Below are 26,675 nucleotides of genomic sequence, written 5' to 3'. Positions count from 1 at the left end.
TTGTTTACAACCAAGGTTTATGTTTTAGCTTGTAATTAAAGTAAATAAAAGATGACTGTTAAAACTGCTTTCTATAGTTTTAACAATTTTCGCGATATTTTTTACAGTGGGCGGGGGCATTCGGGCAGGGGGCTAAATACGATTTTTTTGCACTAAAAAAACAAAGTCGTCCTTTAAGGTTTTGGACATACAAGGTTTCCACCCGACAGCGACATTATAATAACAAGAGAATAATGTAACTGTGGTCATTGTTATTTTTAGGTACAGTAACAGGTAGAACGATGGAACCCTTCCAAAAAGACAAGGAGGAACTTGTGGTGTTGGAGTGACAAGGTGACAATGACAATTTACCTCAGCTGCTCAGCACTATTCTGAATCTGAACCTCTTTCAACCTGGTGTCCTTATTTTGGGCGTACCATTATAGTTAAATTCTCTAAAAATATTCATAAAACAATAACAAATGGTAAAGACATGAGAAGGGGATAAAACAGTGTAAAAACTAAAAAGACAGCAAAAAAACTAACAAACACACACACACACACACACACACACACACACACACACACACACACACACACACACACACACACACACACACACACACACACACACACACACAGTATAGACACAACTCTTGTAAACTTAACCACTTAAACCCCAGCATTTGTATTGTGGGGAAAGCCTTAAGCAGAAAATAGCAGATCTACAAGCTCACAGCGCTTCACAACGTGACGCGTTGTGAGCTTTGCCTATTATCACCGAAATCTTTCCCCACAACAACAAAAAATACATTAGTATACCATATCTCTGCTGTCGGGCAGAAACCAGCTATGTCCAAAATATTAACTTTTCAGAAAAGAAGAAAGAAAAACAAACGTGTTTTAGAAACAAAAAGAAGGTAGTATGGTGACGTTATACATTGTCAGATACTTGAACGTATCCTTATATCATCATCACTTTACCCAAATACAGCTCAAGTGGAGTTAGGAGGTTTTTGGCCATTAATGTGGAGATTTTTTTCCGTCTGACTTCGTCATTCTAATCAATGGTGGACAAAACAGCTATCTCCACAAGTTGGAGTTAAGTGCTTTGAATGACGAGTTTGAGGATCCAATGGAGTTAGGAGGTTTAGTCAAAAGAGCTTTTTAATACTTTTCATTGGTGCAATATTTGTTAACCCACGCAAAGACGTAAAGGGTGTTCGATAGTACTGATTTAGCAAAGATAATCAAAGCCCATATAGCTTGCTGCTTATCAGAAATGGGAGTTTAAAAATAGAATGTAAAGATACTTTAAAAAAAAAAATTGTGGACAGAAATGACGAACAGATGAGAGCTTCCTTTCTCAGGTTTCGGGCTCTATATACTGTAGCATTCGCAGATTGTGGAGTAGTTGTCTGGCTATGCGAGACTAGTGTGGAATAAAAAACAGGTTTTCCTCCGTGTGGAAAGCCTGGGGATGTCAGGTTACATTCACCCACCTGCCCAGGCACACGAACACGTAGCCATCAAAGGGGGCTTGAGCCCCTGCCCTTTTACCCGTCTGTAAAAAAATGCTCTCTCCAGACCACATAATGCAGCATTTACTATGGTGAAAGAAATGCAAATGCCCCCTCTCCTTGCTGTAACCTGAAGGCAGCATTCAAGAAAATTGCCCTTTCCGAATTCTCATGAGCTTGAATGCTGAAAGAAATGCACTCTGTGTAGAAATCCATGGCGTACGCTGCATCTCCTGTAGCTAACCTCGCATCACCAGTCTTTCCACCTCGGAGGACAGCCTGGTATTCGTTATTAAATTGCACGTGTGATCCGGTCTAAGCCACGCCTACTGAAAAAAAGTAGCTAAAGGCTTGGTTATACTTAGCTGAGTGCGGTGTCGTATACAGAAAATAACTGATCTACAAGCTCACAACGCGCTGTGCTGCGACGTGTTGTGAGCTTGTTTTACTTCTTTAACCCTCAATACTTAGTAAACTTGACCGTTGGCTCTTTTTTCCCGCCTCTACATCAAACCTCTTAGCCGATCTACAAGATCACAATGCATAGCAGTGCAACGCATTGTGAGCTTGTAGATCTGCTATTACTACTAAAAAGAAAAAAGTTCCTATCATACAAGTAAGACGCGCGAACGCTGGAAGCGAATGCAGCTTGACTGTAGCTGCTATATTTCAGCCACACTGTAGTGCACTCTGGCGCACTCTGGCGGCTGCACACAGGCAGTGCAGGCGAGCGTGAGTCACATGGGGGCGCGAGCCAATGAGAGCGTGAGTCACATGGGGGCGCAGCTGCACACAGGCAGTGCACCACAGACACACACACGGACAGAGACACACACAGCGCCTCCTTCCGCGTTCGCAACAAAGAATATGCGGCCCCCTATAGTAACTCTGAGGACCGTACCCCCTGTTGAAGACCCATGGTTTAAACTATCTATTCTATTAACAAAAAACAAACAAAAGAAAACATATATATACGTATGTTTTTTGGAAGATTTTTGAATTTATTTTTGAAAGAAATGTTAGGAAAACAATTACAAAATCAAAGAATAACACAACATACATATGTTTAAAAATATAAATGTGTGATAATTAGTAAAACAAACAAACAAACTAACAAACAACAAGTGATATACTCGCAGACCCCAAAAACGTTCGCCCCGCGAGCTTAGTGCGGGTCGCGGGCCCTATGTTCAGCATAACGCGGAAGTGAGCGCCAATGTTGTGTTTTTTTTCCTTTTGTGGTTCCCTCTCTCTCTCCCTCTCTCTGTCGTCCACACAGACAGATGGCGGATGATGTGGACACGGAGAGCATGAAGAACTACCAGATCGCCTGCGAGAGGATCGACCCGCAGCACTGCAGATACCCGTACTGCGTGGTCTGGACGCCGATCCCCGTGCTGTCGTGAGTGGCGTGCACACACACACACACGCGCACACACAGGCGGAAGGGAGACTTACTATAGGGATCCAGTGGTTGGAAAGTAACTCAGTACATTTACTCAAGTACCGTACTTAAGTACGATCTTGAGGTATTTGTACTTTACTTGAGTAGTTCCAATTTCCAATGCTTTTACCTCTGCTCCACTGCATCTCGGAGGCAAATATTGTACTTTTACTCCACTACAATTATTTGAAAGAGTCTCTAGTTATTTTTCAGATATAGATTATGATATTATGAAACATACATAAACCACTTTAGCCCTGTTTTATACCTAGGCTATTTGAAAATAGCCGATCTACAAGTTCTCTCGTGACGCGTTGTGAGTTTGTAGATATGCTATTTTCAAACATTGTATTACTTTTACTTTTGGTACTTTAAGTTTGATGCCAATACTTTTGTACTTTTACTCAAGTACATTTTGAATTCTGGACTTTTACTTATAACAGAGTACTTCTATATTGGAGAATTGATACTTTTACTTAAGTAGAGAATTTGAGTACTTTTTCCACCACTGCTGGGGACGGGAGTGCAGTGACAGTTTGGGAGTTGCTTAAGCTCTGGTCCAGTGAATTCCACTACCGTACGAGGTCTCCACCGGTAGTCAAAAATAAAGAAAACTATTTCGCTACTCACTGATTAAAAGGCTGTTTTGTGTTGTTGAAAGTCTATTCTCCATGGTGGCAAGCCTCTCAGCACCCCACCTTCTCTGTATAATACACTTTTTGGTGCAGAAAATAAAATATGTCCGCCAGATGGGAAATGATTGTATTTGCTCAGCTGCGCCCTCTACATGTCTGGTCAATATAAATTACCATTGACCGGACCTGTAGAGGGCGCAATGGAGGAAATACAATAATTTCCATCTGGCGGACATATTTTATTTTCTGCCTAAAAAGTGTATTATACAGAGAAGGTGGGGTCCTGAGACGTTTCCCACCGTGGAGAATATACTTTGAACAAAACAAAACAGTCTTTGTTTTGACGAGCAGTGACATCGTTTCCTTTATTTTTACTAAAGTTGAAGACCTCGCACGGTAGTGGAATGTTCAGTCCATGGGAATAGCACCCTCTCTCTCTAACAGAGCTTTTTAGAGGTAACTCCCTGAGCTAGGAGCTTGCTGTAGCACTAGCTGGAGCTAATGTCGCTGTTATAAATGATAAAACATACACAAAATGGAACAATATACCTAAGTGTGACGTTGTTCTGTTGGCTCTTTGAAGTGGAAACAATGTGACGCTTTCTTCTTTTGATGTTGAAATAGTTTCCGGTCTGCTTTAGCAGAATGACTGTGTCACTTGTTACTCTATTGTAATGTATCCACTGTTGTGTTCCTGTCAGCTGGTTAGAGGAAGCTGTACAACTCTTCACTTTAGTTTAATGAATACATTCAATGTTATTTTAAAGGTAGTGTGTAACCGAGTTTTTTGTTAAAATAAGTGTTACATTTTGACTCAAAAGCTATTTTTTTGTTAAAAGGTTAAAGCTCTATATTGTGATAGTACCAGAGGCGTACCGTCATAGAGGCCAATGGGGCCATGGCCCGGTCTGGAAAACTATGCTCCCCTATTTTATATATATGTTACAGGGTGAATGGAGAACCAGGTAGATTGAAGAAGGCGCGTTCGTTTTTACCACCCACCCAGCAATTCTGTAGAAGCAACACTAGAGGGAGCCACAAGCCAGGCTTGTGCACAAACATATATGGCTGCGACCACACACACACAGTCACACACACACACACACACACACACACACAAGCCAGGCACGCCGGAATGGGTTAAATAGTGGGGGGACAGCGACGACGTCATGACTCCCCCCTTCCCCCCGCCCCCCACCCACTGCGTTGCGGGCATGTAAGCGCGCGAAGAGCGCGCAATTTTTTTTGCTTAATTAATTCATGAAATGACCATAAAACAGTTAACAACACTCTACCCATCCCAGTGTGTCCCATCCTCAAATGTTTTACTTAAGTAAAAGTATCAAGGGTTAGAAAACTTTTTTTTCACATTTGAAAACTTGTGAAATGGGACCTTCTGCATAATGAGTAGCCTACTTTTACTTTTGGTACTTTAAATACATTTTGATACCAATACTTTTCTACTTTTACTCAAGTACATTTTGAATACCTTACTTTTACTTGTAACAGAGTATTTTTACTTCGCAGAATTGATACTTTTGTTTAAGTAAAACATTTGAGTACTTTTTCCACCACTGGTATTCAGTGCATGCAGTGAGTGACTGTTAGTGCACACAGGACGAGGGAGTTGAGGGACACAGCATAGCGACCCTTCATTTCAATAATGACAATAATGACACCCTCCCCAAAACCTGCAGAACATGTTTAGCACAGCCACAGTGATCAAGACTTGTTTATTAGAGGCAATTAGCATGTCTGGCTGGGGCCGCTTGACAATGCGAACGGTGGGGTGGGCGGAGGCTGCGGAGCTACTGCGCCGGTAGAGAAAAAAAAAGACAGTTTTTTTTTTTTTTTCCCCAAAAGTTTTTTTTATATATAAAAAAAAGAAGTCGATAGCTGAAAAGTGGGGGGACACAGAGGACCGTGTGACCCCGCCTCCGGCGCCTATGACACAAGCGCACACACACGCGCTCATGCTTTTTTTGGTTTATTGAAAGCAGGACTGTTAAGATACTTTTATTGTGTTCTGGCTTTTGTTTTACTTTCTCCCTGACACACACACACACACACACACACACACACACACACACACACACACACACACACACACACACACACACACACACACACACACACACACACACACACACACACACAGTGATCCATGAAAAGAACTATTCTGTCCCTATCGGTTTACAACTCAAACGGCGCTGAGTCGACAAGTGGAGCATCGGCCGGTCAGCGCGGGCACTCGCGCCTGGAGGCGCGAGGGCGCGCTTCCTCGGCCTCAAGCTCCACTTGTCGGCGCGCCTCCGTCGTGGACAAGCGTGTGCGTGTGCACGCGTGTTCAGCGTTCCCCTAGCGTAGCTTCCTGGTTGCTATGTGGGGGGGAACAACAAAAGACAGGTCCGCGTCGGCACATCAAAGCCCCGCCTCTCCGCGTTCTCCTTCTCCTCCTCGGAGGAGGAGGACGGTTTATTTCGCGAGGAGGAGCTCCTCCTCGCCTCACGTAATAAACCCCCGCCTCGCAGTGCCGCGTCCTCCTTCTCCTTCTCCTCCTCCTCCTCGCGAGCCTCGCTAATAAACCCTATCTCGAAAAGCCCCGCCTCGCCCCGAAGCCCCGTGCCTAAAAACGAGCGCTCTGTCTTCAATCTACCTGGTTCTCCATTCACCCTGTGACATATATAAAAATAAATCGTCTTTTTTTTCCTCTACCGGCGCAGTAGCTCCGCAGCCTCCGCCACCCCACCGTTCCCATTGTCAAGCGGCCCCAGCCAGACATGCTAATTGCCTCTAATAAACAAGTTGTGATCTTTGTGGCTGTGCTAAACATGTTCTGCAGGTTTTGGCTCTGCTGTCTGCCCTTATTGAAATGAAGGGTCGCTATGCTGTGTCCCTCGACTCGTCCTGTGCACTAACAGTCACTGCATGCACTGAATACCAGTGGTGGAAAAAGTACTCAAATGTTTTACTTAAACAAAAGTATCAATTCTGCGATGTAAAAATACTCTGTTACAAGCAAAAGTAAGGTATTCAAAATGTACTTGAGTAAAAGTAGAAAAGTATTGGTATCAAAATGTATTTAAAGTACCGAAAGTAAAAGTATACGGCAACTCATTATGCAGAAGGTCCCATTTCACAAGTTTTCAAATGTGAAAAAAAAGTTTTCTAACCCTTGATACTTTTACTTAAGTAAAACATTTGAGGATGGAACACACTGAGGGATGGGTAGAGTGTTGTTAATGTTGTTTTATGGTCATTTAATGAATTCATTAAGCAAAAAAATCGCGCACGCTTCGCGCGCGTACATGTCCGCGCCGCAGTGGTTGGGGGGAAGGGGGGAGTCATTAAGAATCTTGCCCGGTCCACGTTAGAACCCACCGTACGCGGCTGGATAGTACTCGAACTTTGACATTTGAAAGTGCCCTCCTTAACTCTGACAGTGTATCCACAAGTTTTCTAGGGCGTTGTAATTTTTTTTTTTTTTTTTTTTTTTTTTTCTGGGGGTGGGGGGGTGCATAGGGGGCCACATATTAGCTCTTGAAACGGGCCCCCAGATCACTAAGGCCGCCCCTGTACCTAGGGCTGTCACAATTACAAATTTAAGGTGACGATTAATTGTCACGCAAATAATTGCGATTAACGATTTAAGTTTGTGTTTGGCATTGAACATTGGAACATATGAAGCCTTTTAGGCTTCGTAATAAAAAAATGCACGGGGCAGATATGACAAATAACTGAAATATACAAAGAAATTATTGACATATTTAATAATTTTATACATGTAAAAATAGCAGAAATAGCTGATCTACAAGCTTACATCGCGTCACTTTGTGACGTGTGACTTTGACACTGATCTGCAAGCTTACAACTCTGTAAGCTTGTAGATCAGCTATTTCTGTTATTTTCAATATTTAAACATTTTGCTGGGGACCCCCTGGAACCCCCTCAAGGTAGGGCAAGGGATGTTTGTTGGTGAAAGCAAAAAGCACAATATTATGATAGTAATTACTGCTATAGAGTGTTTGTTCAGTAACAGGAGTCTCCCTGCCTCTCCAGCTCTTTAATAAACAGAAAATACAGAATATATTTTTAGGTCGGATACCAATTTTATCTAATCAGGAGAGAGAACTCGCACAGGACACAGTAGTGAAATAGTAGGGGGTACTAAGCACAAAAAATGGCCAAATCGTTACGCGGCGGATAAAAGCATGACATTTGATACAGATGTCCCTTGGGTCATCCTAAAACATCCTAGAAGGGGTGCCCAAAAAAATCTCAAACAGGAAGTGAGTTATGGACAAAATTCAAAATGGCCACCTAAACTGTTGACCGTTGACTCAAAAGACACCAAAAGAATCTCCAAAAAGCATAAGATTTGGCATATATGTCCCTTGGGTCATCCTAAGACATCCTAGAAGGGGTGCCCAAAGGAATCTGAAACAGGAAGTGAGTTATGGACTAAATTGAAAATGGCCGCCTAGTGTTGTCGATTGACTCAAAAGACAACTAAATAATCTCCAAAAAGCATAAAATGTGGCACACATGTCCCTTGGGTCATCCTAAGACATCCTAGAAGGGGTGCCCAAAAAAATCTTAAGCAGGAACTGAGTTATTGACAAAATTGAAAATGGCCGCCTACAGTGTTATCCATTGACTCAAAAGACAACTAAATAATCTCATAAAAGCATACAATTTGGCATACATGTCCCTTGGGTCATACCAAGACATCCCAGAAGGGGTGCCCAGAAAAATCTTAAACAGGAAGTGAGTCATTGACAAAATTTAAAATGACCGTCTACAGTGTTGTCGATTGACTCAAAAGACAACTAAAGAATCTCATAAAAGCATACAATTTGGCATACATGTCCCTTGGGTCATTATAGATATCCTAGAAGGGGTGCCTGAAATTATCTGAAACAGGAAGTGAGTTATTGACTAAATTGAAAATGGCCGTGTACAGTGTTGACAGACGATGCAAAAGACACTCATAAAAAATAATCTCATATAAAAGCATGAAATTTGGTACAAATGTCCCTTGGGTGATCTGAATGCATCCTAAGGGGTGCCAAAAAAAGTCTCTCAATGGAAAACACTCCTCCCACACGGGCTGCACTGCTACAATATTCAAATCGAGCAGCCAATCTGGCATTTGGTCCAGAAGCCTGAAAGCTATGCAATCTCTACCATCTCCTGACAAATATGGATGGATTAAAGTCGCTGATTCGTGGACACCTTTATGGACACTCTTGCCAGAGGCTGCTTAAGTTTGTAGAGAACTAGTGTGGCTGCAAAGCTGAGCCCTTCTGTTCGAGAAAGTGTAGATGCCGGGATGCTGGGTTACCTTGCAGAGCATTATGCCAATGTGCTGGTAATTGCGAAATGGCACACATGAATACATGTACTAGTTACTAAACACTAATCACAAAAAAACAGTAATGATCATGAAGAAAATACATGAGAAGATAGTGTAAAACAAGCAAGAAGATGTAGAGTGCAAAATAAATAAGATGCAGAGAGTAAAATAAGAATATGCAGAGTAAGATAAGATGCAGAGTAAAATAAATAAGAATATGCAGAGAGTTAGATAAATAAAGAAGATTCAAAGAGTACAATAAAAAAATAATGCAGAAAGTAAAATGAATAAGTGATGTAGAAATGAAAACAGAAGGTAGACTACAAAATACGGCAGGTTATGCACTGCATAACCTGTCGTATTGAGTCTGCATAATATGCAGACTGCCATGGTCAACTGTTTAAACAGCCATTTAGAATTTCTTCAACATGGTCCCTTCCTAAAAAGTTTAATAAACAAGCAAATAAATAACCTCTTCTAGGATATATTAACACATCGGGTGCCAAACACGGTCTGAACCGTGTTTGCGCAGAGTAGCGGTCCGGTGCCGAACACGGTCCAGACCGTGAAATATGTCTTTTTGTTTTTTTCGTTTTTCTCCACACGGGCGGGGCTAGAGCAGCTCTGGGAGTACCCATTGTGATCTTGAGAAGGATAGGCCAGATAGATCACCGGAAAAACAAAAACATGGCTGCCATCCACTTCCTGTCTATTTCCTTCTTTAAAACACCTATATCTCCGAATCTGTTTCCGGTGGGGAAAACCGGTCATGCGCGATGCGCGATCCCCCCCCATTGTAACTCGCGAGTGAAATGTTATCGTTCCAGGTTGTAGCCAGGGTCATCGCGCAACATGAATGGATGTTTTTTTTAACATGGATTTGCTCCTCGTGGAGTCTAGAGCTTTAAACAGCAAAGCGCAGTCAATGGGGAGAATGCTGGCACCCAACGTAAGTTGTTATGAAAAAATGCTGGCACCCAATGTGTTAAGAAGCACTCAATGTACGTACCAAATTATACACTTTTATGACGTCCCTTTATGTTTTCTTTTGTGTCAACTGCTTTAGGCGGTCACTTCCTGTTTAAAACCTTTTTGGGCACCCCTTGTAGGATGCGTTCAGACCACCCAAGGGACATTTGTACCACATTTCATGCTTTTATGAGATTCTTTAGGTATCTTGCATCATCTTTCAACACTGTAGGCGGCCATTTTCAATTTAGTCAATAACTCACTTCCTGTTTCAGATTATTTTGGGCACCCCTTCTAGGATGTGTTAGGATGACCCAAGGGACATATGTGCCAAATTGTATGCTTTTTGGAGATTCTATAGGCTTTTTGAGTCAATCGCCAGCACTGTAGGCGGCCATTTTCAATTTAGTCAATAACTCACTTCCTGTTGAAGACTTTTTTGGGCACCCCTTCTAGGATGTCTTAGGATGACCCAAGGGACATGTGCGACACATTTTATACTTTTTGGAGATTATTTAGTTGTCTTTTGAGTCAATCGACAACACTAGGCGGCCATTTTCAATTTGGTCAATAACTCACTTCCTGTTTCCGATTTTTTTGGGCACCCCTTCTAGGATGTCTTAGGATGACCCAAGGGACATGTGTGCCACATTTTATGCTTTTTGGAGATTATTTTGGTGTCTTTTGAGTCAACGGTCAACAGTTTAGGTGGCCATTTTGGATTTTGTCCATAACTCACTTCCTGTTTAAGATTTTTTTGGGCACCCCTTCTAGGATGTTTTAGGATGACCCAAGGGACATCTGTATCAAATTTCATGCTTTTATCCGCCGCGTAACGATTTTTCACTTAGTACCCCCTACTAAAAGGACATTTGGAAGTGTGTGGGCTTACTGTTTACTATTTGAAAATAGCCAATATACAAGATCATAACGTGCTGCAATGCGACATGCTTTGACTTTGTAGATCGGGTCCCTGGCACAAAATCTTTTCAGACGGGGGTCCGTGGCCAAATACATATTAATGTGGGGGTCCTTGACATGAAAATGTTTGATAACCACTGGCGTAGAGTGTTTGTTCAGAGGCGGCAGTGTCAGGAGTTAGAGCGGCGGCTTGGGAAACGGAAGGTTCCAGTTGTGATCCCCGGGTCTCCCTGGGCTAGTGTTGTCCTCGAGCAAGACACTTTTATTTTCTTTTTTTTGTCACTGGGTTCGCAGATTGCTGAACCTTTAACCCTTTAAGACCAGGGAACGCATCTGCGTGTCATTTTAAGATTTCTTTGGGCTATTTTTGAAAAATCGTGAAGATTTGTGCAAATCTTAGTTTGAATATATTAATGTTTTAAAGCGAAAATTTTTAACTCTTGTTACAACTCCTTGGGGGACACTGGAACAAAACATTTTGAGATGGGGGGTCCACGGCCAAATACATATCATGTTTGAGAACCACTGATATTGTAGCAACATATGTTTTGTTTTTAAACTGTCAAGATTTTGAAGACATTTGCAGAGTCCCCAGAAGCAAAGATTTGAGTTACAAATGTTTGCTTTAAGATATATATATATATATATATATATATATATATATTCAGACCCACGATTTTCTGCGATTCTTCCCAAAAATAGCAGATCTACAAGCTCATAGCACGGCACTCGGTGCTGCGCTATGAGCTTGTAAATCTAGCCCAAAGAAATCTAAGTGACAGATAATTTCCCGGTTTGAATGGAATAACTACTCTGATGAGCTGTGTGTGTGTGTGTGTGTGTGTGTGTGTGTGTGTGTGTGTGTGTGTGTGTGTGTGTGTGTGTGTGTGTGTGTGTGTGTGTGTGTGTGTGTGTGTGTGTGTGTGTGTGTGTGTGTGTGTGTGTGTGTGTGTGTGTGTGTTGCACATTGTAAAGGTCAGGGTCAGGTCGGGATGCCAATTTCATCCGAGCAGGAGAGAGAACTCGTATATCATTTTCAATTTGATAGTGTTCCAGTTCCAATTTTGTCTGCTCATCCGTGTTTGTTTGTTTCATCACGTCCATGACTCCTCTCTCCTGATTGGATGAAATTGATATCCCGACCTGAAAATGCATGTTCTGTTTATTAAAGAGCTGGAGAGACAGGGAGACTCCTGTTACTGAACAAACTCTCTATAGCAGTGATTAATACAGTGCTAATTGTGTCGACTAAGTAAAGCAATGACGAAAAATGTTCATCGACTACCTTTTTTTCACTGACAAAAACTAAACAAAAACTAAGCTATGATGACTAAATATATTGACAATTTTTTCAACAAATAAAACCTAGACTAAATGTTAGGGAGGGACTAGTGGAGAGGAGATCCAGTAGAACTAAGACTAGTCATGTTTATGCTTGGTTGCGCTTGGGTGTGGTGCTCCAAAAATAGCAGATCTACAAGCAACTGGTAGATCTGCTATTTTTGGCTCACAGCTAAGTATAAATCAGGCCTTACCATGCCATCACGGAGCACCGTGATGGCGTTGACTAAAATCTTATGATATATAGACTAAAACCAAAACATTTCAAATGACTAAAACTAAATGGAGTTTTATTCAAAAGACTGTCTAAAACTAAATCAAAATTTGCTGTCACTATCAACACTGATATTGTTGTATCATGGTATGTTGTTAACATGTGGTATCCTCTCAGACGGTTTCTGTTCATCGGACACATGTATCATGTTATTACCATGTTGTTAACATGTGGTCTCCTCTCAGATGGCTGTTTCCGTTCATCGGACACATGGGAATCTGCACGTCCGCCGGTGTGATCCGTGACTTTGCCGGACCTTACTTTGTCTCAGTGAGTAATCATGACCAGGTCATCTGGGTTTATACTGTAATAATGTCTTTATCTAGTTCTCTCAACCTCTTGTGTACTTTGTGTGTGTGTGCGCGTGGTTACAAAGAATCATGTTTCCGGTGTGGATCATTCGGCAACCAGTCATTTTGGAAAATCGGCCAATTTAATGTGTGTGTGTGTGTGTGTGTGTGTGTGTGTGTGTGTGTGTGGCGACGTGACGCGACGCATGGGGCACGTCTTGTGAATGTTTTGTACATTTTTTGACATGACATGCCCAAAATAGTAATGCCAGGTTTAACCAATAAACACACTGTATTGTGGGGAAAGCTTTCACAGAAAATAGCCGATCTACAAGCTCACAATGCCGACTATTATTCAGCTAAAGCTTTCCCCGCAACAACAGAAAACGGAAAGGTATTTTACATACAGGATACAGGTATATTTAGCTGTTTAGTCTTTGTTGTGAAAATAATGCTATGTTTGGATTATAGTTGGTATGAAATGCAATCGATGATGAATTAATTTAATTACATAATCAACACTGTTACTGAATGTGTTTTCCACAGGAAGACAACATGGCATTTGGCAGACCAACAAAGTAAGTTCATTAAAAAACATTGGATGGGAATGAATAATTTCTATAAATAATCACCACAAGCTAGTGTCTCTTCAGTTAACCACTTAAGACCTATATACTATAACCATCGTTTATACTTTGGCTATTCAAAAATAGCAGATGTACAAGCTTGTAGATCTGCTATTTCGGAACAATTGTGAGAAAAAAAAGATTTGAGAAAAAAAAAACGTAATATAAAGTGCCAGCTTTGCAGACAATACACTCTGCTTCTTATCGGTCACAAACAAGATGAAAACACTGGTACGCGTTCTGCATTTCATCGGTGAAACGGCACTTGCGTTTGCCCTGCGTTCATTTGGCTCAGTGCAGCGACTGAGAGCCTTTTGCTTTGATCTGAGCAAGGGAGCGCAGGGCAGAGTATTATCAATAATACATGTTCCGGGGTTCGGGGTGGAAATACGCCTCTCAAGAGTGTGAACCATTGAACGTTTATTGTAAATACGTATGGTTTAAACCCGGACATTTGAAGGAATTTGAAGGAATTTATAAAAAAAAAACTGGTCATGCCAGGGTAAAAGAGGACAAGAGGACGCATGGTCACCCTATGTTTATATGTCTAGGTACTGGATGCTTGACGTTAGCAAGGTGTACGCTAACGGCTCCAACGCCTGGGACACTGCCGTCCACGACGCATCCGAGGAGTACAAGAACAGGATGGTACGCCTGCTTTTAAATAACAACGTCAATTGCAATTCATCTACTTTTGTTTTACAGAGCACACACAAACATTCATTTGTATATCGTTGCTCTCGGGGTAGAAACTTCTTGCTTCTCCACAGTTGACCTTTTACACAGATTACTGCCCCTTTTCAGATCACAAGTATATTTAGCATTTCATTTGGAAATCAAAGTCCCTAGAGTCTGGAGGAAGAGTGGAGAGGCGCAGAATCCGAGAGGATTCAAGTCTAGTGAGAAAGAAGTTTCCACAGTCGTTGATGTCATGTCATCTGCTGGTGTCACCAGTGATGAAAAAAGTACTCAAATGCCTTACTTGAGTAAAAGTATCAATACTGCAATGCTGAAATACTCTGTTACAAGTTAAAGTTTGGAATTCAAAATTTACTTGAGTAAAAGTACAAAGGTGTTGGTATCAAAATATGCTTAAAGTACCAAAAGTAGAAAGTACTCATTACGCAGAATGTCCCATTTCAAGTTTTCAAATGTACAAAAATCCTTTGAAAATAGCTGAAAAAAATAGCTATTTTCAAATGGCCGAAATGTATGTATTGTAAGTAACTAGTAACTAAAGTGTTCAAATAAATGTAGTGGAGTAAAAGTACAATATTTGGATCCAAGATGTAGTGGAGTAGAAGTAAAAGTATTGGAAATGCTTAAGTAAAGTACAAATACCTCAAAATTGTACTTAAGTACAGTACTTAATTAAATGTACTTAGTTACTTTCCACCACTGGGTGTCACTGTGTTTTATCAGGTCCAGAGTCAATGCAGCTCACCAAGAGATTTTAATCCTTCCGTCTGCTGACGAGCTTTATGGAGATGCTGATTTTCTTTTGCAGCAGGACTTGGCACCTCCCCACAATGCTAGAATTATTAGTATAATCATGGCATTACTGTGCTTGATTGGCCAGCCAACTCTTCTGACCCGAGTCCCATAGAGAACCTATGTTGCATTGTCAAGAGGAAGATGAGAGACACCAGACCTGCTGCTATCAAAGTAGTCTTGCGTAGCCAGACAACTATTCCACAGTCTCCGAATGCTATATAGCAGCGGTTCTCAAACATATGGGTCGCGACCCAAAGTGGGGTTGCGGGAAGGTGCCGTTGGGGTCGCGCCTTGGCAACCAAAAAAAGAAGAAATATTTGTTTTTATCAAGAAAGAAAAAAAGTCAGGTGGTCGCAACCCAGTGGTGTAAAGTAACTAAGTACATTTACTCAATTACTGTACCTAAGTAAACTTTGGAGGTATTTTTTACTTTACTGGAGTATTTCCAATTTTCTGTACTTTTACTTCTACTCCACTACATCTCAGAGACAAATATTGCACTTTTTCACCACTACAATTATTTGAAAACTTTAGTTACTAGTTACTTTGCAGGTATAAATTATTATATTATACAAGATACATCAACCACTTAAGCCCTATTTTATACATATAATCTATTTCTACAAATGTTGTGTGCTTGTAGATCTGCTATTTTCAAACATTTTAGTACTTTTACTTTTGGTACTTTAAGTATATTTAGCAGCGGTTCTCAAACATATGGGTCGCGACCCAAAGTGGGGTCGCGGGAAGATGCCGTTGGGGTCGTGCCTTGGCAACCAAAAAAAGAAGAAATATTTGTTCTTATCAAGACAAAAAAGTCAGGTGGTCGCAACCCAGTGGTGTAAAGTAACTAAGTACATTTACTCAATTACTGTACTTAAGTAAACTTTTGAGGTATTTTTACTTTACTGGAATATTTCCAAATTTCGGTACTTTTACTTCTACTCCACTACATCTCAGAGACAAATATTGCACTTTTTCACCACTACAATTATTTGAAAACTTTAGTTACTTGCTACTTTTCAGGTATAAGTTATTATATTATATAAGATACATCAACCACTTAAGCCCTATTTTATACATATGATCTATTTGAAAATAGCCAATCTACAAATGTTGTGTGCTTGTAGATCTGCTATTTTCAAACATTTTAGTACTTTTACTTTTGGTACTTTAAGTATATTTTTATGCCAATACTTTTGTACTTTTACTCATGTACATTTTTTATTCCGGACTTTCACTTGTAAGACCAACCAACTTGAAGAGGACGGCCACTACACACACACACACACACACACACACACACACACACACACACACACACACACACACACACACACACACACACACACACACACACACACACACACACACACACACACACTCTCACACATACACACACACACATACACACACACACACACACACACACACACACACACACACACACACACACACCGACCCAGAACAAGCAGCAGCACAAGACAACACACACATTCACACAAGCCCTTGCAGAGGCTGAGGCACACGAACTGATTTTAGCTGTGCATAAACGATTTACTTAGGACCTATATTCAATAGGAGTGGGTGGTACAAATACATGGGCCACGGGTCCTTTTCGTTCCATCTGTACCCTCGCACTCGCGGATTTAAATTTAGATTGCGATGTAACATTACCGAGTGGCTCGCTCGGAGCGGGGAGATAATTCTCACAGACAGACAACCACGCCAGTTACCACGGTCGGTGGCCAAAGATTAAAATCGAATCTTGTTTTTGAAGTTTTTCAAAAACTCCGGATTAGCAATATGTTAAACTCCTCGAAATATATTTAGGCTAAATGCTTAGGGGCGGGTACAAATACATGGAGCACGGGTCCATTACCCTCGCAGAGTTTTCGATTGCGGGTGGGGTGATCGGGGGGGGGGGGGGGCGGGGGCGGCATGTCCCTCATACTATGGAGTCATGGTATAAAAGGTTCAGAACCCCTGCTATATAGAGTCTGGAACTACACCTCCCTAAATCCGAGACAGGAAGCTGTCATCTGTTTGTCATTTCCGTTCATGAAAATGAAATGAAATATCTTTAATACATATCTTTATAGGAAAAAAATCAATTTCTGCTAAGCAACAATAATAGCATAATAATGCTTAGATGATATTGATTTATATTTATATTAAAATTGCCTAGTGGGTGGAGTACCGGTTTATCCGTTCTACACGGGTTGTGGGAATCCACTACACAGAGAAGGAGGCGTCACATTCGCTTTAACGGTTGCTAATTTTCCTACTGGAAACTGTATGACGGACACATTTGAAAATTGTGGGAGGCACAGTCTGGCTCGTAAGACTACTATAAAAGAAACCCTGGGCTTCCATAAGACCTCAACATCACCAGAGGCTGATCGCCTCCATGCTGCGCTGCATTGATGAAGTACATTGTTCAAAAGTAGCCCAGAGTATTGAGTGCATAAATTAACATACTTTTGGTGGTCGACATTTCTTGATTTCTGTATTATAAATATTTTTTTTGATTGGTCTTGTGCAATATCATATTTTGAGATTATATATGTTTTTTTTCATGTGCTGTATGCCGTAATCATCAAGATTAAAACAAACATATGTTTGAAATATTTCACCTCACATGCCATGAATCTAGACTGTACGAAAGTATAACTTTTCAAGTTTTCTACAATATATATATTTTTTGGATTATCCTGTATAATTGTTTTGTTTTCTCCTCAGCACAACCTGTGCTGTGACAACTGTCACTCTCACGTGGCGATGGCGTTGAATCTGATGCGTTATGAGGACAGCACGTCATGGAACATGATCAAACTGGCTGTGCTGGCCCTTATCCACGGCAAACATGTCAGGTAAGACTATACGACGTGAGACAGCTCTAATAATAAGTTGACCTTAGGGCCCCCGAGTGTTAAGGCCCCTGAATATTAAGGCCCCTGAGTGTTAGGGCCTGAGTATTTAGGCCCCTAAGTGTTAGGTTCCCTGAGTGCTAGGGCCCCTGAGTGTTAAGGACTGAGTGTTAAGGCCCCTGAGTGTTAGGTTCCCTGAGTGGTAGGGCCCCTGAGTGGTAGGGCCCCAGAGTGTTAGGGCCCCTGAGTGTTATGGCCCCTGAGTGTTAGGGCCCCTGAGTGTTAGGGTCACTTTCAAAAAAACTTTGGGTCATTTTATCGTCTACTCAGGCTTTTGAGAGCCCCCCTGACCGTTTTTAAGTTGCTTTATTCAGTATTTAGATATTTGATATTCATTTTATCAGACACGCCCCCTTCCTATACAAACCCATTATAACTTCAAACTCCATTTTTAACAAATTCATCAAAAACACCCGTCCTTGGTTCTGGTGACTCACCCTGCCCTCCTAATACGCGAGGGGGGCGTGTTTTTTCGATTACTTTTTTCATTTATTTTTTATATATTTTTTGGAAAATGAAAAAAAATCTATACAATAAAAAAATAAAATAAACAATAAGAGAAAAGTAATCGAAAAAACACGGCCCCCTCGCGTATTAGGAGGGCAGGGTGAGTCACCAGAAGCAAGGACAGGTGTTTTTGATGAATCTAACATGTTAAAAATGGAGTTTGAAGTTATAATGGGTTTGTATAGGAAGGGGGCGTGTCTGACAAAATGAATATCAAATATCTAAATACTGAATAAAGCAACTTAAAAACGGTCTGGGGGGCTGACAAAAGCCTGAGTAGATGATAAAATGACCCAAAGTTTTTTTTAAAGTGAAATATCGCTTTAAGGCCCCTGAGTGTTAGGGTTGATGTTTCAGGTGGTTGTAGAGAGTTAAATCCTATATAGGATTGGTGATGTTTGAGAAACACTATTCCCCCCTGCAGCTTCCTCGCGTTCTCACCCCCACAATAACCCAGCCTGGCGAAGATCTGTGCTCCGAGGAGCGCGCTTTTCTAGTTGTGTTTTTGAATTGGTTCAGGGCTCTTTGACAGCCTCGGGGAAAGAAAAAAAAACTCTCGCCGAGTCTAAAGCCTTGAGCTTTGAGTCACCTCAGGCTTTTTGCCCCGTGGCGCCCGAAGCGCTCACACGATGTTGTTTACTGTTTTGCGGTTCACTCTTTACTTTTGGCACGATGCTGAAAGCGCTCTTACTATTCTGTTCACCCGAAGAATGTCCCACTGTGACGGCTTCACGGCTGTGTGCATGTAAGTGGATCTGTACCCTGCACTGCACCTGTGTGTGTGTGTGTGTGTGTGTGTGTCTGTGTGTGATCCACGCAGCACTGAATGGTAATGACTAAGTAGTGAGTGCATGTGCGTGTGCATGTGCGTGTGTGCATGTGCGTGTGTGTGTGCGTGCGTTCCTGCGCCAGCCCCTGGGACTATGGCATGGGTGGGACACGGTGTGCTCGGTTGGGGGACACTGTTCACAGAGAATCTATTTATGACACCATTCTGAAGCTTGTGTTTTATAACGCTGTTTCTCAACGACGAGTCCGGGGACCAACGTGGGGTCCCTTTAACGGGTCTGTAGCTCTGAGAGGGTACAAAATGGAACCGAACGGACCCTCGGGAGGGTCCGTTCGGTTCCATTTTGTACCCTCTCAGAGAGCCCGGTCGGGATGAGGAGGCAACACAGCCTTTTTAGAGATGGAACACACACACAGAGAGAGAGAGAGAGATAATCGTGACTTTGCTGGGCTGGTGGTCGCCATGGTTACCAGACAGTGAGCACGGGATAGCCGGTGATGCTGTGAAGCAGGATGATTTTGGGCGGGGGGGTGGGGGAGGGGGGTGTGGAAGCACGACAGTTTGATTAGTAGCCTACTCTACAAGCACGGGGCGCCCAACCTTTCTGTTAGCCACAGACGGGGGTGGAAAGTAAATTAAGCACATTTGCCCAATTACTGTACTTAAGTGCAATTTTGAGGTACTTTTCCTTTACTTGTGTATTTCCATTTTATTTAATTTTTTTACTTTTTTACTATTTGGCAGCTTTAGTTACTTTACAGTTTTGGATTATTATTAAAAAAAACAGTACATGAGAGAAAGTGTAACATGGGAAAAAACAAACTATGTATTTTTCTTTAGGTGCCATCGCAGCGAAACTGGATTTCTCCCTGGATGCCAGAGCAGAACCTCTGCCCCAAATCTTTCATATGGGCCTGTTATAGCGCCACTAGGAGGCAGATTTTTTTTTTACAGTACTCCTTAAGATTTTGCCCAAACAGCTTGCGAGTGAACAGATCCTCTCCATGGAGTAATTAAACACTACACGGATTACGTTCACACAAACACACTGGAGCGATTTAGAAGCACTTAATAAGAAATCTAACACTTATGTTGATATAACGTTAGTACATGTGTTTTATTGTTGGACATTCATGGCATTGATTGATTGAACATTTTATTGGGCAAAAGAATGTAAAACAACACAGTTACATTTATAATGCTTTTGTCTAAAAGGTCCGGCCAAAAAAGTCCTTGCGGACTTGTTTCCGTTGGGGTCCTTGAATTAATTTCATAGACATATATAGTAGCAACCAAACAGTTAAAAAATCAACATGAAAATACAGATAATACAGGCAGGTTATATAATATGGGCTTTTGACAGCCCATCTTCACCGGTACGGTGTTCAGGTCCGCCGTAGCGGCCCGTTCCGACCCACTTTCAACCCTGAGTACCTGCCAGGCGAGTACAGGTGATGGCCCCATGAAGACAAAGCCATACATTTGCATTTATATGGGCGAGAGTCGATTCACTGGATGTGTGTCCGCGACGGACGATGAGCCAATGGCTCAAGGCAGCAGCAGCCCACGACGTATCTATTGTTCTTGGGGGGGGGGGGGTTGATTTCTTTCTTTTTCATTCAAAATTTTACACAGCACACCTAGCAATGTCCAACGGAACACTAAAGGTCCGCGGCACGGCGTTTGGGAAACGCTGCCCTAGAGGCCAAGGAAAAACCTTTGGGCCCTACATTTTTCACATCTGCCTTTTATAGCGCCACCAGGAGGCCGACATATGTAAAACATATTTGTTTATAGTACTCCTTCAGATTTTATCCAAATTTCACACAAATTGGTACACATGATCTAATAGTCATGTGATCAAGACGCATCTGTTTGATTTTTCATATTCCATCCTGATTGGCTAAGATTGACATCTAAAGTTTACAGGAGTGGCCCGTTTTGAACAAAATGCCGCAAATCATGAACGCAGCATCGGATTGCGGTGAAACTTTGCACACACATTCGCACTACGCTGAGGAACAAATGCCACCCTTTTAAAATAGCCCTATTTTAGTGCCACCAGGAGGCAGATTTTTGCAAAACATTTATTTTTTATATTACTCCTACAAATTGTGTCCACATCACGCAAATCGGTACATATTATCTCCACAGGCAAGTGATCAAGACGGATCCGTTAGATTTTTCATATTCCATCTGATTGGCGAATTCCGAACACTGCTGGCCCACACTGACCTACCTGACCTGGCGGAGACCTGTGCTCCGAGGAGCACTTTTTCTAGTCTCGTCTTGTGTTCATAATTTCCTCTCATCTCGTTGACATACAGCTGTGCAGGGTTCCTGAAGACCTGGCTGCCTTTCCTCATGTTGATGTCCATCATCCTGACAGTGGCCCTGGCATTCAACCTCCGGTGACAACAGCGCCACCGCCCTGTGACGACGGGGAACTGCAGGTCAGACACAACGGCTTGACCTTCTAAAAAACAGTGGTTCTCAAAGTGGGGTTTCCGGGGACCCCCAGGGGTCCTTGAGGAGGAGGAGATTCCAGGGGGGTCCCCAGCTAAAACTAGTTAATATTATCACAATCACTTTCGCCACTTTTAACCCTATTTTATACTTTTGGCTATTCGAAAGTAGCCGATTTGCATGCTCACAGCGTGCCACCAATGCGACGCGTTGTGAGCTTGTAGATCTGCTATTTTAGCAGATAAATAATCCAGGGGAAAAAAGAGACCTTATATAGAATAATTGTGAAAATCTGTGAATATATTATACTTTAAGCGAACATTTGTAACTCAAATCTTTGCTTCTGGGGGGTCCCTGGAACAACATATTTTGAGATGGGGGTCCGCGGCCAAATACATATCATTTTGGGGGTCCTTGACATGACAGAGTTTGAGAACCACTGATATAGCAACATACTTTACTTTATTTGTTTATTTAGACAGGACAGAGCATATTAATGAACGTCACATGAGTAAATACACCGGATTTAGCAAAGATGCTAATTTTCATCCGCAGTCCTCACACAAAACAGAAAAACAGAAAAACAATAACATCAGAAAACAGACAAACGGTGAAATACAATTACATTACATCACATCGTTTTTTTTTTTTTAACTTTAACTTTTAACTAAGATTTAGAAGACATTTTGTAGAATCGGCCTCAGGTCTTAATGGGTTAACAACATGCATCTTCTGCTTTTCAGATTGGGGCTCTGCGGGCAAATACATATCAGATCGGGGGTCCTTGACATGAAGATGTTCTAAGCAGCGTGGGATTCACCGCTCTGCGAAAGACGAGGACCCCCCCTACACACACACACACACACACACACACACACACACACACACACACACACACACACACACACACACACACACACACACACACACACCCCGATATCCAGCCAAATCACTGTATGCCTTGTATAGGAGTTTATTGCATTTCCTGCTTGATTTGATACAGCTACTGAACTGTTATTAATGGACTCCAACAGTTTGTATTTTGATTTGATTTTTTTCTTACAGCATTTTACATTGAACTCTATATGACTCTATGGGGAATCTAAAGACCTGCATCGTCCATATCAGGGGTTCCCAACCTTGTGGGCCGTGCGGATATTCCAAGTGGGCCCGCCAAAATATTTGGCAATACGCTGATTTTATCATTTGTGATACCGATAAATATGAACTTAAAGGTAGGGAAAGTGATTGTCTTTGGTTAAAATAAGTGTTACATAGCTCTATATTCTGATAGAACTGAGCGTTTGTTCAGTAACACGAGTCTCCATGTCTCTCATGCTCTTTAATAAACAGAAAAGGCATTTTAAGGTCAGGATGCCAAAACATATCACTTACCCTACCTTACAATCACCACACGCGCCCCACCCATCTGACATCATATTCAGTTTTTTCTGAATGCCCTCAGTGCCAGAACGAGAAATCCCGAGTTTTTACTTAATGTTGTTTTATAAACGGCCACGGTCTGATCTTGAATCCGAAGGGAGCAGTAAAACTGTAGCACAAACGGATACGGAAATAATGGATTACTAACATTTGCGTTCCCGTCGACTCCATGTTTGTAGTTTTTTTTCTTTTCCCTATAACTCCGCTATTCTTTTTTTTTTTTTTTTTTTCGCCGGCCTGTAGCGAAGGGGACACAAGCTCCGTATGGAATGTTTTTCCACAAACCAGCAGTCAGAGGCGATCTGTGGCTGTACACACAGTGAATCGATCGATCAATATGGATCTAAACTTTTTATGACCACTTGAAAACCACTATAAACACGAAAATCGCTTGGCACTGGGTGAGTACATTATGAAAATAATCTGGCAGTAAGAGAGTTAATGGGTTAAAATATGCTATGCTAGTTCCATGGATTCCAAGCCGGAACACAATCACCGCACGCGGCCCACCCATTTGTCAGACGGGTGGGCCGCGGTCCAGAAAAGGTTGGGAGCGACCTGTCTATATCATGGATATTAGATTCACTGCGCGGGCATTGAGTGCATGTGGAGATGTGTGGCGTTACAATACTGCTTAGTGCTTCCATGGGTTTGTTATCAGCTTAATAATAATTTCATATATCTCATTATTAATGATTTGTTTGCAGGGACCATGGTGTACTGATTGTTAATGACTGGGTAATGTGCCTATACAGTCGGTTTGTAATTCTCCTTTTGTACTCTTGTTTTTCCAGGGAAGAAGAACGTAGAACATTATACTGTATATGATAATAGATTTTTTTATTAATACCGCACTTTTCATACAACGGGACATGCGACTCATAAATAATGAAATGAAAGATATACACATATAACTTATTATGTTAATAAAGCAACTCTCTGATTTCAATGGATAATACCTTCTTTTTTTTTTACCTCTTCACTTGGAATATCAAACACAGACTGGGGGAGTGTTTTATTCAACCAGAAGGCCCTGCTTTGATTTTGAATAATTGGCTCACATATTGTTTTCCTCATATCATTGCAATTTACAATTTAGGCATTTAGTACACGCTCTTATCCAGAGCGAACAATAAGCAAGGAAAACGCGTAGGCAGTGGTGGTAAAATTTATATTTTGTTTTACTTAAGTAAAAGTATCCATACTGCAATGTAGAAATACTCTGTTAGGGCGCGCTCTCACCGCACTTTTATTTTACCTCTGGGGCAGAATCTGCCAATGCATTGTCAATGTAAATGTGTGGATTCACGCAAGAGCGGATTTTTCCGCTTGTCACGCAGACCTTGCGTTTATCTGCTCTACACGACTTGTCCATTGGAAGCAGAAAACTGCTGGAGGCAGGAGCTGATTTTCTCCCTCTGTCCAATCGGGTGAGTGGAAGGCGGACCGTCCCAAGACTCAGGAAGCACCATGGTGCTCAAGGCAGCAGGCGGTGCGGACACGGGGACGGTCTTGAATGTGAGTGACAGGTGCGTCACAGCGTTTTTTTTAATCCACTGGCTGCAAAAAACTGGCCGCGCACAACCTGCGTTTAACAGCGGCCAGCCAACTTGGTGAGAGCACGCCCTTACAAGTAAAAGTCTGGAATTCTAAATTTACTTGAGTAAAAGTATTTGTATCAAAATGTACTCCAAGTACCAAAATTAAAATTACTCATTGTGCAGAATGGCCCATTTCAAGTTCAAAATGTATAAACAATCTTTTGAAAATAGCCGATCTACAAGTAGATCTGCTATATTGAAATGGTGGAAATATATGTACGGCTGAAGTGGTTAGTGTGTTTTGTAATAATAATCAAGATCTACAAAGTATAACTAAAGTTTTAAAATAATTGTTGTGGAGTAAAAGTATAATATTTGCCTCTGAGATGTAGTGGAGTAGAAGTAAAAGTACTGAAAATTGGAAATACTCCAGTAAAGTAAAAAATACCTCAGATTTGTATTTAAGTACAGTACTTGAGTAAATGTACTTAGTTACTTTACACCACTCCGTATAGGCTACATCAAATGCAGGGAGACCGTGTGGTGTAGTGCCTCAGTAAAGTACGATCCCAGGTAAACCAAGAACCTAGCATCAGTCTAAGGTATGGCATGGCAATTTTAGTTGTATTGCACAATTTAACAGCAAGGCAATTCAATGTGCTTTACACAAAGCATCAAGTAAAGAAAACACAATTATAAAACAACATTAGGATGCAATAAAACAAAAATAAATACAAAGAAAAGAAAAGAAAGAAAAGTAGCTCAAATCAAGGGCAGCGACAAACAGAAAGGTCTTTAGTTGTGATTTAAAAAGAAATACGAGTGGCAGCAGACCTGCAGTTTGTTCCAGATAAGTGGTGCATAAAAGTTAAATGCTGCTTTCCTGTTTATTTTTGGTTTTATGGACAGAAAGCAGAACTTTCCCAGATGACCTGAGAGATCTGGAGGGTTTATGATATCGCAAGATCAGAAATGTATTTTGTCCCTAAACCAGGGGTCTCCAACAGGGGGTCCGAGACCCCTAGGAGGTCCTCAGAGTTACTACAGTGCGATCTTTGTGCGATAGGATGTTTTTTTATTTTTTACATTAATCACTTGAACCCTAGCATCCCTATTCTGAAGGGAACATTAGCCGAACACACAGCTTGTAGATGTGCTATTTTTGGCAAAGCGGTATTAGGTAGAAGGAAAAAAGAGCAGACCAAGTAAAAAATAAAAGTTTAATCTGAAACAAAATTGTATACAATATAGAGGGGGTCCTTGCTTCATCTCTCTCTCAGCTAGGGGCTCCTTGGCCTTAACAACATTGAAGACCCCTTCCCTAAACCATTCAAACCTTTATAGATCAACAGTAGTATTTTGAAATCAATTATTTGACACACAGGGAGCGGCTGTGTTCTGAATAACTTATACAACTTATACAAAGATGAGGTCAGGATCTACAGTATAGTGTGCATGTGCTTTTGCATCAGTTTTTCAACTTCAAATGTATTATATCACAAGTTTAAGGGTCGCTCACACAAGCACAATCACTATATGATCATGTGAGCGTCCACACTGATGAACGATAGCATTCTGTAGACCTTCTCAACCTGTGGGTCGGGACCCCCAGGGGGGTCCCCACATGATTATTTTCTATCAATTACACACCCCATGAAGCAGGGGTGATGCAACTTTGATGACGGAGAGGGCCACTATTTCCACACTCACTCCAGAGGGCCACATTGCATATTCTGTCGGGCCATTCTATGTCACACAAAAGTAGCAAAAATAGTATTTTTCTATTTTTTTTATTGAAATCCTGATAAGTAACATTTTTATTTAATTTCAAATGCATTTAGTTATACTTATGTTAACTTAATGAACTTAAATACCAATACATTGGACATAGACTGAAGTAATTAAAGCGGGTCATGTTTGCATGTTTGGAATTGTAACAGCTGAAATCAATAATATATCAGTATTCTGATATTAACCTGCGGGCCACATTAACTCTTTCAGTGCCAAGAGTATTTTCATAAAGTACTCCCAAACTGCCAGGAATTTGCGTTTATTTTTATTTTTTAATTTTGTAATTTTTCATTCAAATAAATGATCTGATTGGGGTTTTAAACCAATAATACAGTTCTACCAGTAGAGAGCAACAAAT

The 26,675-nt window shown here is 41.4% G+C and overlaps 1 protein-coding gene across 1 annotated transcript; it reads left to right on the top strand.

Annotated features, from left to right (window-relative positions):
- The first annotated feature begins 2,740 nt into the window (after window positions 1–2,740).
- On the top strand, window positions 2,741–23,934 carry tmem222b (transmembrane protein 222b). Its single transcript, XM_080442803.1, has 7 exons — window positions 2,741–2,901; window positions 12,625–12,709; window positions 13,276–13,307; window positions 13,907–14,003; window positions 17,592–17,722; window positions 21,404–21,529; window positions 22,286–23,934. The coding sequence occupies exons 1-6, from the start codon at window positions 2,783–2,785 to the stop codon at window positions 21,489–21,491; spliced, it is 552 nt and encodes a 183-aa protein (XP_080298929.1). The 5' UTR covers window positions 2,741–2,782; the 3' UTR covers window positions 21,492–21,529; window positions 22,286–23,934.
- The last annotated feature ends 2,741 nt before the right edge of the window (window positions 23,935–26,675 follow it).

This window comes from Gymnoscopelus braueri (genome assembly GCF_963280865.1).
Source record: "Gymnoscopelus braueri genome assembly, chromosome: 11".
Classification (NCBI taxonomy): domain Eukaryota; kingdom Metazoa; phylum Chordata; class Actinopteri; order Myctophiformes; family Myctophidae; genus Gymnoscopelus; species Gymnoscopelus braueri.
This window is presented reverse-complemented; position numbering and strand designations above follow the sequence as displayed.